The following is a 12,880-nucleotide window of genomic DNA, read 5'->3' on the forward strand; positions in this document are numbered from 1 at the left end:
GTCGTACTCGACGTGATCCAAATCACCGGAGATCCTAGCGCCAAACGGACGGCACCTCCGTGTTCAACACATGTACGGTCAGCGTGACGTCTCCTCCTTCTTGATCCAGCAAGGGGGAAGGAGAGGTTGATGAAGATCCAGCAGCACGACGGCATGGTGGTGGATGCAGCAGTCACCGCAGCAGGGCTTCGCCGTTCTTCTGCGAGAGGGAGAGGTGTAGCAGGGGAGAGGGAGGCGCCAAGAGTCAAGGGTGCGGCTGCCCCTCCCTCCCCCCTTTATATAGGCTCCCCTAGGGGGGCGCCGGCCCTAGGAAATGGGATCTCCTAGGGGGGGCGGCGGCCAAGGGGTGGAGTGCCCCCCAAGCCAGGTGGGGCGCCCCCCCACCCTAGGGTTCCCAACCCTAGGCGCATGGGGTGGGACAAAGGGGGCGTACCAGCCCACTATGAACTGGTTCCCCTCCCCACTTCAGCCCATGGGGCCCTCCGGGATGGGTGGCCCCACCTGGTGGACCCCCGGGACCCTTCCAGTGGTCCCGGTACAATACCGGTGACCCCCGAAACTCTCCCGATGGCCGAAACTGCACTTCCTATATATAATTCTTCACCTCCGGACCATTCCGGAACTCCTCGTGACGTCCGGGATCTCATCCGGGACTCCGAACAACTTTCGGGTTACTGCATATTCATATCTCTACAACCCTAGCGTCACCGAACCTTAAGTGTGTAGACCCTACGGGTTCGGGAGACATGTAGACATGACCGAGACGGCTCTCCGGTCAATAACCAATAGCGGGATCTGGATACCCATGTTGGCTCCCACATGCTCCTCGATGATCTCATCGGATGAACCATGATGTCGAGGATTCAAGCAACCCCGTATACAATTCCCTTTGTCAATCGGTACGTTACTTCCCCGAGATTCGATCGTCGGTATCCCAATACCTCGTTCAATCTTGTTACCGGCAAGTCATTTTACTCGTACCGTAATGCATGATCCCGTGACCGGACACTTGGTCACTTTGAGCTCATTATGATGATGCATTACCGAGTGGGCCCAGAGATACCTCTCCGTTATACGGAGTGACAAATCCCAGTCTTGATCCGTGTCAACCCAACAGACACTTTCGGAGATACCCGTAGTATACTTTTATAGTCACCCAGTTACGTTGTGACGTTTGGTACACCCAAAGCACTCCTACGGTATCCGGGAGTTACACGATCTCATGGTCTAAGGAAAAGATACTTGACATTGGAAAAACTCTAGCAAACGAACTATACGATCTTGTGCTATGTTTAGGATTGGGTCTTGTCCATCACATCATTCTCCTAATGATGTGATCTCGTTATCAATGACATCCAATGTCCATAGTCAGGAAACATGACTATCTATTGATCAACGAGCTAGTCAACTAGAGGCTTACTAGGGACATGTTGGTGTCTATGTATTCACACATGTATTGCGATTTCCGGATAACACAATTATAGCATGAATAAAAGACAATTATCATGAACAGGGAAATATAATAATAATCCTTTTATTATTGCCTCTAGGGCATATATCCAACATATACAACTGCCATTTGTGGAATGCTCTTTTGCTTCACTTATATTTGTTACAGCGTGGGCATATCTTTTGTATAAAGAATTAAACTCTCTTGCTTCACTTATATCTATTTAGAGAGATGACAGGAACTGGTCATTCACATGGTTAGTCATAAAATCCTACATAAAACTTGTAGATCACTGAATATGATATGTTTGATTCCTTGCAATAGTTTTGCGGTATAAAGATGGTGATATTAGAGTCATGCTAGTGGGTAGTTGTGGATTAGTAGAAATACTTGTGTTGAGGTTTGTGATTCCCGTAGCATGCACGTATGGTGAACCGTTATGTAACGAAGTTGGAGCATGAGGTATTTATTGATTGTCTTCCTTATGAGTGGCGGTCGGGGACGAGCAATGGTCTTTTCCTACCAATCTATCCCCTGGGATCATGCGCGTAGTACTTTGTTTCGATGACTAATAGATTTTTGCAATAAGTATGTGAGTTCTTTATGACTAATGTTGAGTCCATGGATTATACGCACTCTCACCCTTCCACCATTGCTAGCCTCTCTAGTACCGCGCAACTTTCGCCGGTACCATAAACCCACCATATACCTTCCTCAAAACAGCCACCATACCTACCTATCATGGCATTTCCATAGCCATTCCGAGATATATTGCCATGCAACTTTCATCATCATCATATACATGACTTGAGCATTCATTGTCATATTGCTTTGCATGATCGTAAGATAGCTAGCATGATGTTTTCATGGCTTGTCCGTTTTTTGATGTCATTGCTACGCTAGATCATTGCACATCCTGGTACACCGCCGGAGTCATTCATATAGAGTCATATCCTTGTTCTAGATATCCAGTTGTAATATTGAGTTGTAAGTAAATAAAAGTGTGATGATCATCATTATTAGAACATTGTCCCATGTGAGGTTATCAAAATAAAAGTGGCCAAAGAAGCCCCACAAAAAAGAGAGAGGCCAAAGAAGCCTACAAAAAAGAAAAAAAAAGAAAAAAAGAAAAAAAAATGAGAGAAAAAGAGAGAAGGGGCAATGTTACTATCCTTTTACCACACTTGTGCTTCAAAGTAGCACCATGTTCTTCATATAGAGAGTCTCTTGAGTTATCACTTTCATATACTAGTGGGAATTTTCATTATAGAACTTGGCTTGTATATTTCGATGATGGGCTTCCTCAAATGCCCGAGGTTTTCATGAGCAAGCAAGTTGGATGCACACCCACTTAGTTTCAGTTAGAGCTTTCATACACTTATAGCTCTAGTGCATCCATTGCATGACAATCCATACTCACTCACATTGATATCTATTGATGGGCATCTCCATAGCCCGTTGATACGCCTAGTTGATGTGAGACTATCTTCTCCTTTTTGTCTTCCCCATCATCATATTCTATTCCACCTATAGTGCTATGTCCATGGCTCATGCTCATGTATTGCGTGAAAGTTGAAAAGGTTTGAGAACATAAAAAGTATGAAACAATTGCTTGGCTTGTCATCGGGGTTGTGCATGATGTGAATATTTTGTGTGGTGAAGATGGAGCATAGCCAGACTATATGATTTTGTAGGGATAACTTTCTTTGGCCTTGTTATTTTGAAAAGACATGATTGCTTTATTAGTAGGCTTGAAGTATTATTGTTTTTTTGTCAAATGATAGACTATTGCTTTGAATCACTCGTGTCTTAATATTCATGCCATGATTAGATATGTGATCAAGATTATGCTAGGTAGCATTCCACATCAAAAATTATCTTTTTTATCATTTACCTACTCGAGGACGAGCAGGAACTAAGCTTGGGGATGCTGATACGTCTCTGTCGTATCTATAATTTTTTATTGTTCCATGCCAATATTATTCAACTTTCATATACTTTTGGCAACTTTTTATACTATTTTTGGGACTAACATATTGATCCAGTGCCCAGTGCCAGTTCCTGTTTGTTGCATGTTTTTTGTTTCGCAGAATATCCATATCAAACGGAGTCCAAACGGAATAAAAACTGACGGAGATTTTTTTGGAATATATATGATTTTTGGGAAGAAGAATCCACGCGAGACGATGCTCGAGGGGCCCACGAGGTAGGGGGGCGCGCCCTGGGGCGGCATGCACGCCCCTGACCCTCGTGGCCACCCCGTAAGGCAGTTGATGCCCTTCTTTTGCCACAAGAAAACTAATTTCCGGATAGAGATCATGTCAAAATTTCAGCCCAATCGGAGTTACGGATCTCCGAAAATATAAAAAACGGTGAAAGAGAAGAATCTGAGAACGCAGAAACAGAGAGAGACAGAGAGACAGATCCAATCTCGGAGGGGCTCTCGCCCCTCCCGTGCCATGGAGGCCATCGACCAGAGGGGAAACCATTCTCCCATCTAGGGAGGAGGTCAAGGAAGAAGAAGAAGGAGGGGGTCTCTCTCCCCCTCGCGATCATCATCATCACCGCGATCTACACCAGCACCTCCACCATCTTCACCAACATCTCCATCACCTTCCCCCCTCTATCTACAGCGGTCCACTCTCCCGTAACCCGTTGTACCCTCTACTTGAACATGGTGATTTATGCTTCATATTATTATCCAATGATGTGTTGCCATCCTATGATGTCTGAGTAGATTTTTGTTGTCCTATCGGTGGTTGATGAATTTCTATGATTGATTTAATTTGCTTGTGATTATGTTGCTGTCCTTTGGTGCCCATCATATGATTGCGCGCGTGGATCACACCATAGGGTTAGTTGTATGTTGATAGGACTATGTATTGGAGGGCAAGAGTGATAGAAGCTTCAACCTATCATAGAAATTGATGCATACGGGATTGAAGGGGGACCAATATATCTTAATGCTATGGTTGGATTTTACCTTAATGAACATTACTAGTTGCGGATGCTTGCTAATAGTTCCAATCATAAGTGCATAGAATTCCAAGTCAGGGATGACATGCTAGCAGTGGTCTCTCCCACATAATACTTGCTATCGGTCTAGTAAAGTAGTCAATTGCTTAGGGGCAATTTCGCAACTCCTACCACCACTTTTCCACACTCGCTATATTTACTTTATTGTTTCTTTATCTAAACAACCCCTACTTTTTATTTACGTACTCTTTATTATCTTGCAAACCTATCCAACAACACCTACAAAGTACTTCTAGTTTCATACTTGTTCTAGGTAAAGCGAACGTCAAGCGTAGAGTTGTATCGGTGGTCGATAGAACTTGAGGGAATATTTGTTCTACCTTTAGCTCCTCTTTGTGTTCGACACTCTTACTTATCGAAAACTGTTGCGATCCCCTGTACTTGTGGGTTATCAAAGTTTCAGGTCAATTGGACTCCGTTTGATTTTCCTTTTCTACGATACTCTAAAACAAGGAAAAAAACAGAAACTGCACTGTGCTCTGAGTTAATAGGTTAATCCCAAAAATAATATAAAAGTGTATAATAAAGCCCATAAACATCGAAAACATATAATATAATAGCATGGAACAATAAAAAATTATAGATACGTTGGAGACGTATCAGGCATCGTCGTCGGAGAGACCGCGCCGGGCTATCTCCTCGTACTCCGGGGGTAGACCGGGCTCCGGCTTGGGCGCGACGAGGACGAGGCGGCCAGAGGCGGGGGTGGAGTCGCCGATGCGGACGCCGGAGCTGCGGGTGCGCCGGCTGACAGGCGTGTCCTGGGGCTCCGGCTTGACGGGGCGGAGGCAGGGGGAGCCGGTCGACCGACCAGACGAGGAGGAGGATGGCCCGGGGTCCATGCGCCTCGACGTCCACGAGCTCCCACGGCGGCGAGAGAAGGACGGGGGGTCGGGGTACTCCAGCCTCGGCGTGTTGCCGCCCTCGATGTACTCAAGAACGGCCTCCAGCGTGCGTCCGGGCACGCCCCACCATCGGCGGCGCCCCGCGGAGTTGAGCCTGCCGGAGGGTACGACGCCGTTGGTGGCCTCGAGCTGCTCGGCGTGGCGCTGCCGGAAGTATGGCTCCCAGATCGGGCTGTCGAGGACGGAGCGTGGCCCCTCCCTCGGCGCCCGCGGCAGGGAGGCGCGGATACGCGTGATCTCCGCACGCTGCGCCGCCCCGGTGGGCGGTGGTGGCACCGGGACCCCGCCGGCGCTGATTCTCCAGGCCCCGGGCACCCGCATGTCCGGCGGGACCGGGTACTCGGCCTCGAAGAGGAGCCGAGCTTCGTGCTCGTGAAGGTGGCGGCGGCCGAAGCCGTTCGCCGCCGCGCCGTCGCCTGGGAAGCGTTCGACCATTCTTTGAACTAGAGACGGCGAGAGGAGAGGGAGGAATGGGGGAGAAAGGGCTCGTCGGCGATGGAGACTCTGTGCGTGCCACCGGTGCGCTGGGGTCGGCTTTATATAGGCGGAGGCGTCGCGCGTACACGTGGCCGGCGCATTACGTGTGGCATGCGAGGGGACGCGCGTCTCTCGTGTTCACTGCGCCGCCCGTGAGGCATCAATGGCGGAGGCTGATCGGCGCGGCAGCGCGCGGCAGCTTTGGCATTGATTCGCGGCGGGAAACAAGGCGATGAGGACGACGAAGCGGCGAGAAGCGAGACGAGTCGCTGGTAAGGAGGGCCCGCGGCTCTTTCGCGCCAAAAACGATTCGCCCGGCGCCCCCGAGCGCCCCCAGCACACCGAGTTCGGGTTGGGTCCGCCGACGCCAATTTCGGCCCGAGCCGGCGAAAATTGAGCCCTTGGAGGCGCGACTGGGCCGATTTTTTGACGCCGACGACCGAAATGTCACCTAGGAGGCCTTGTTGGGGACGCGGCTGGAAATGCTCTAAACAATACCTCTTTCAAACAAAATTCTTTATCATCAACTTATACTTATACTATGTTTCATAACTTTCTCATGATATTAAACACCAAATTATTTGTCAACAGTTTCCGCAGCAACGCGATACGTATCATCTAGTTAAATCTAAGTTAATGGAACGCACAAGGCCACTCCTGCCCTTGCGGTCGTGCCCAGAGAAAGACATCGGATCGGCTTAAAAGGAAAGGACAGAGTACCAACGAAAGCTGGATGGGCGTACGACGGTACGTGGTACACCCACTAGTGAGCTTGTCTCCACTCGTGCACTTGCATTCTCATGTAGACAGTTTGTACTGACTTTGTATCGTGGCTGGTGATGTGTATGTGGCTGCCGGTGGTGGCATGGTTAGATCGAATGAGTTGCGGGTAAAGTTTAAGATGTGAGTTATTTTACCCCCCAAAAGGAAAAAATATATATTATGAATTGAGTTACTACCAGGCTATCAGGATCTAGAAACGGTCAGCATCATCAAATATTCAACCGGTCAATGAAAACCGACGGAAAGATAACCTCAGCCGGTGTTGATTTACCGGCCACTCCAATCTCCAAATGACAAGAAGATTTATTTGTTTCGGTCAATTATATCACATACACAAGTAGGAGCAATAAGCTTCCACGGGAGTATTAGTGAGAAAAATCTTGCAAGGACACAGTAGTACATGATCAGTATCTATTTTACTCGCAAAAAAATGCTCACTACCTATTTTGGCTATTTTCCATAGTAATATTGTTTACATCTTTGCAGTCGCAAGCAAGAAAATCTGAGATGGAAGTACTATATGGAACAGAGTGAAGTTCACATTCGCGACCTGTGTCCACCGAGAACTTCTGATTCGATCGGAAGCAGTACGCACGCATGGCGATCGCCGGGAGAGTGCAACGACGCACACCATGCCGCTACCCTACCATTTACACTAGCCTGCCTGTGCCCCGGCCGGCCCCGGCAGTCTAGTCTACGTACTAGTACTACTGCTTGGCCACGGCGATGGAGTTCTTGCAGTGCGCGATGGCGGCCTGGATGGCGCTCTGCAGCTCCTCCATCGTGCTCTCCTCCGACGACGTCGACACCTTCACCAGCGACCCGCCCACCGACAGGTGGCCGCTGTTCACCGGAGACGCGCGCAGCGACGCCGGCGCCGACGACAGATGCCCGCGCCGCTGCCTCCACCGCTCCCGCTCCATCGTCGCGGCGGCGCCCGGCCCGCTCACCGAGAACGTGTGCGGCCTCCGCCGCTGGCCCCGCCGGTCCCGCTCGCCGTGCCGGGAGAAGGTTGCGAGCAGCTGCTCCACCAGGGACGCCATGTACTTCTTCACCCGCTGGCCCACCTCCAGCGGCCCTCTCTTCCCCTTCACCTTCTTCCTGTCCTCCTCGGCCTTGCCGGCCGTGTCGTCTCTGCCCTCGCCTGCCCTCCACGCGCCGCCGGGGCCGGGGAAGAAAGGCGACGCCCTGGCCTTGGCCCTGTCCCTGTCATCGCTGCTGCAGCTGCTGTGGCTCGTGGCTTGACGGTGGCTGGCTTTGGCGTAGTTGTTGTGGCTGATGTCGCTGCCGACGCGGCCGAGGGGTGTCCGGGACATGTCGGCGGCGGCCGGAAGCGGAAGGACTCGGAGGGGGACGTGAGAAGGTGGAGGCGATGGAGGGAAAGGGGAGAAGGAGAAGGAGAAGTCGGGGGAGGGCGAGGAGGATAGCTGTGGCGGTGGCGGTGGGGAAGGCGTGATTGGCATGAACAGAGGAGGAGGCGACCGTGGCCGCGGCGCGTCCATGGCTTTGAGCTGTAGGGTTTGTGCTTGCGCGCGCGCACGCGTGGTGGTAGGCAGGCAGGTTAGGTCGTCGGCAGCTATTGTGGGGGACGCAGTATGGCACGCACAAAAGAGCTGAACGAGGAACCTGTAAGGTGGAGAAGGTAAGCACAGACAAACAACAGGTGAAGAAGACAAGTAGTACTGCTAGGAGCAAGCTGATGAAGTGAGAAATGTAGTAGATATGGACTAGTATTTAAGTCGGAAAGTAACGTTAACAGGGACATATTTGACACCATGATCCAAGAAACGGTCAGCTTGACTTGTGGAGTACTCCCTCCATCAGAAAATATTTGTCAAAGAAGAATGTAACCATTTCTTTGACAAATATTTTTGTCGGAGAAGTAGATCTATCTGGATGCAACCATTTGGTCGCTTGCTTTTAAATGCCACAACCCTGTCGGCATGCCTTGGTTTTCTTCTCCCTTCCCCTTTTAGGCCGCCCCTTCCTTTTTCCTCGTTCCTCCTCTCCTTCTTCCTCTCTCAATGTCATGCATCGCCCTACTCGTTTCTCCTCCTCCTATTTGATCACCGCAAATCCACCCCGTAACCACTACCAAAAACCACCAGATCTTCGCCCACTTTCCTGTACCAAGTCAGGGCATCAACGACCACGATAGAGCCTAAGCATAGAAATATGCTTATCACCCGCGTTGGTACACGTAGACCTCGCCCATTGTCTCCATCGCCGTTGGCCTCGAGATCAACCCTTCCTTTTATTTTGTAACTCTCATCCCTCTTCTCCTCCTTTCTCCGCCAATGTCATCCATCGTCGCATTGTCACCCGTCACCACTACCAAGACACACTGCATCATCTACCTACTTTTGATACCAAGTCGGGCCAGCGATGTACCCCGATAGATCTGATCTCTAAGCCTGGAAAGGTGTTTATTGTCCGTTTAGTGCCAATACACGTAGACCTAGTTGATGTCATTACCGCCATTGCCTTTTCGGCCTCGAGACTATCCCTACTCTTTCTTTTATTTTCTTTTTAACCCTCCACACTCTTCTCCTCCTTCCTCCTTCCTCCATCAATGATGTCCATCGCTGCATTGGCGCCTATCACCACTACTAAGAACCACTGCATCATCAACCACTTTTGCTACCAAGTCGGGGCGCTACCCTGATAGATCCGATCTCTAAGCCTCGAAAGGTGTTTATTACCCGTCTAGTGTCGGTATATGTAGAACTCATTATCATCATTATCGCCATCTCCTTTCTGACACTAAGATTAATTATCCCTCACCATCCCGCATTTCCTCCCTCTTGATTCCTCCTCCTCTTTCTTTTTTCGTCCTCTCTTCTCTCTCAATCACTAGTAGAAAATAGGGCTTTGGTCCAGGCCGGGTCAGCCCATTAGTCCCGGTTCAGTCTAGAACCGGGACCAATGTGGGCATTGGTCCCGGTTCGTGAGCCCAGGGGGCCGGCCGGGCCACGTGGGCCATTGGTCCCGGTTCATCTGGACCTTTTGGTCCCGGTTGGTGGGATGAACCGGGACCAATGGGCCTCGCTCCTGGCCCACCACCATTGGTCCCGGTTGGTGGCTTGAACTAGGACCAAAGGCTCCCCTTTAGTCCCGGCTCATGTCACCAACCGGGACCAATGAGGTGCCTATATATACCCCTCGCTCGCGAGCAGAGCACCCCAGTGCTCTGTTTTTCTCTGGCCGAGGGGGAGAGGGCTTTGTGGTGCTCTAGCTCACCTCCTATGCACATGAGGTGTTCGATGGAATGCCCGAGCCACACTACTTAAGCTTTCTCCTCTCGAAGCTCGACCTCCAAGCTCCATTTTCCTCGAGATTTGTCTAGATTTAGCGGTCCGTCATGCCCCGTCCCCGTCTTCACCGCCGTCGATCACCCACGCCGATCTCATCACCGACACCACCGTGGTGAGCCTCTTGTTCTTATCTTCTTTCTGAAAGGAAAAATATTCTTACTTGTATGTTTAGATAGATACTTGTATCATTTTCTTACATTTATTATTGCATCTTATATAGTGCGATGGTTTTGGTATCCGCCCCCGTCGGCCCTCGTCCTGTCTATGATTCGGATGTGGTATGCATATTATCTTTATAACTATTGGTTCATTTATTGTTTATGAAAATTATGCCGACCAACGTGACATAGATTTTATTTATCTAGGATATATGTGAATCGGAAATGCCAACCGACCCTATTATCGAGAGGTTAAATTTAGTTGAAGAAGAAAACAATTTGTTGAAGGAAAAAATAAAAAAAATTGAGGAGGAGAAGATGATATTGGAGTTGCATGTTGCGGATGTCGTCGATGATCACAAGATCAAGATGGATGCAATGCGCTTGAAGATTAGAAAGATTAGAAAATATGCCATTCATACCGAGGCTCGGTATCATTATGCCGTTGGATCAATTGTTACCTTGGTTGCGATTATGATCGCATTTGTTTTCGCATTGAAATGTTTTACATAGTTTCAATGTATGGTTTAATTAATTAGATGCTCTGGAGAGCTATATGTTGTTAGATGAGAACTATGTATGCACTTTGGTTTTAATGTGATGATGAACTTCTATTAATTTGGACACTTAATTATATATAATGCACGCAGATGAACCGGCAATGGATGTACGGTGACAGACACACCCGCGGGTACATTAAGGGCGTGCATGAGTTTCTCGATGCGGCTGAGGCAAACAAGCAGAATGGTTTTATGTGTTGTCCATGCACTGAATGTGGGAATACGAGGTCTTACTCTAACCGGAAAATCCTTCACTCCCACGTGCTTTACAAGGGTTTCATGCCACACTATAATGTTTGGACGAGGCACGGAGAAATAGGGGTTATGATGGAAGACGGTGAAGAAGAAGACTACGATGACAACTATGTGCCCCCTGAATACGGTGATGCTGCAACGGGGGGAGCTGGTGAAGATCAAGAGGAACCAGACGATGTGCCCAATGATGCTGCAACGGGTGAAGCTGCTGAAGATCAAGAGGAACCAGACGATGTGCCCGATGATGATGATCTCCGCCGGGTCATTGTCGATGCAAGGACGCAATGCATTAGTTAAAAGGAGAAGCTGAAGTTCGATCGCATGTTAGAGGATCACAAAAAAGGGTTATACCCCAATTGCGAAGATGGCAACACAAAGCTCGGTACGCTACTGGAATTGCTACAGTGGAAGGCAGAGAATGTTGTGGCTGACAAAGGATTTAAGAAACTACTAAAAATATTGAAGAAGAAGCTTCCAAAGGATAACGAATTGCCCGACAGTACATACGCAACAAAGAAGGTCGTATGCCCTCTAGGATTGGAGGTGGAGAAGATACATGCATGCCCTAATGACTGCATCCTCTACCGCGGTGCATACAAGGATCTGAACGCATGCCCGGTATGCGGTGCATTGCGGTATAAGATCAGACAAGATGACCCTGGTGATGTTGACGGCGAGCCCCCCAGGAAGAGGGTTCCTGCGAAGGTGATGTGGTATGCTCCTATAATACCATGGTTGAAACGTCTGTTCAAAAACGAAGAGCATGCCAAGTTGATGCGATGGCACAGTGAGAACCGAAAGAAAGATGGGAAGTTGAGAGCACCCGCTAACGGGTCACAGTGGAGAAAAATCGAGAGAAAGTACTGGGATGAGTTTGCAAAGGACCCAAGGAATGTATGGTTTGCTTTAAGCGCGGATGGCATTAATCCTTTCGGGGAGCAGAGCAGCAATCACAGCACCTGGCCCGTGACTCTATGTATGTATAACCTTCCTCCTTGGATGTGCATGAAGCGGAAGTTCATTATGATGCCAGTTCTCATCCAAGGCCCTAAGCAACCCGACAACGAAATTGATGTGTACCTAAGGCCATTAGTTGAAGAACTTTTACAGCTGTGCAATGAAAACGGTGTACGTACGTGGGATGAGCACAGACAGGAGGAATTTAACCTTAAGGCGTTGCTGTTCGTGACCATCAATGATTGGCCCGCTCTCAGTAACCTTTCAGGACAGACAAACAAAGGATACCACGCATGCACGCACTGTTTAGATGACACTGAAAGTATATACCTGGACAAATGCAGGAAGAATGTGTACCTGGGCCATCGTCGATTTCTTCCGACCAACCATCAATGTCGAAAGAAGGCAAGCATTTCAAAGGCGAGGCAGATCACCGGAAGAAGCCCGCCATGCGCACCGATGATCACGTGCTTGCTATGGTCAATGATTTACACTACGTAATCTTTGGAAAGGGTCCCGGTGGACTAGCTGTTCTGAATGACGCTGAGGGACACGCACCCATGTGGAAAAAGAAATCTATGTTTTGGGACCTACCCTACTGGAAAGACCTAGAGGTCCGCTCCTCAATCGACGTGATGCACGTGACGAAGAACCTTTGCGTGAACCTGCTAGGCTTCTTGGGCGTGTATGGGAAGACAAAAGATACACCTGAGGCACGGGAGGACCTGCAACGTTTGCACGAAAAATATGGCATGCCTCCGAAGCAGTATAAAGGTCCTGTCAGCTACGCTCTTACGAAAAAAAGAAAGAAATCTTCTTTGAATGCCTGCTCAGTATGAAGGTCACGACTGGCTTCTCGTTGAATATAAAGGGAATAATAAATATGCCAGAGAAAAAATTTCAGAACCTAAAGTCTCATGACTGCCACGTGATTTTGACGCAACTGCTTCCGGTTGCATTGAGGGGGCTTCTACCGGAAAACGTC

At 49.1% G+C, this 12,880-nt stretch overlaps 1 protein-coding gene across 1 annotated transcript; it reads right to left on the bottom strand.

Moving 5' to 3' along the window:
* Positions 1-6,981: 6,981 nt before the first annotated feature.
* On the bottom strand, positions 6,982-8,345 carry BKI1 (BRI1 kinase inhibitor 1). The gene has a single exon (XM_087522863.1). The coding sequence runs from the start codon at positions 8,151-8,153 to the stop codon at positions 7,359-7,361; it is 795 nt and encodes a 264-aa protein (XP_087378989.1). The 5' UTR covers positions 8,154-8,345; the 3' UTR covers positions 6,982-7,358.
* Between the last annotated feature and the right edge of the window lie 4,535 nt (positions 8,346-12,880).

This window comes from Triticum urartu, chromosome 5A (assembly GCF_056163025.1).
Source record: "Triticum urartu cultivar PI428250 chromosome 5A, HENAU_Tu73, whole genome shotgun sequence".
Taxonomy (NCBI): Eukaryota; Viridiplantae; Streptophyta; class Magnoliopsida; order Poales; family Poaceae; genus Triticum; species Triticum urartu.

Bases quoted from the DNA above. Each gene is read 5' to 3' on its own strand.
- BKI1 (XM_087522863.1), bottom strand. From the start codon at position 8,153: ATGGACGCGCCGCGGCCACGGTCGCCTCCTCCTCTGTTCATGCCAATC.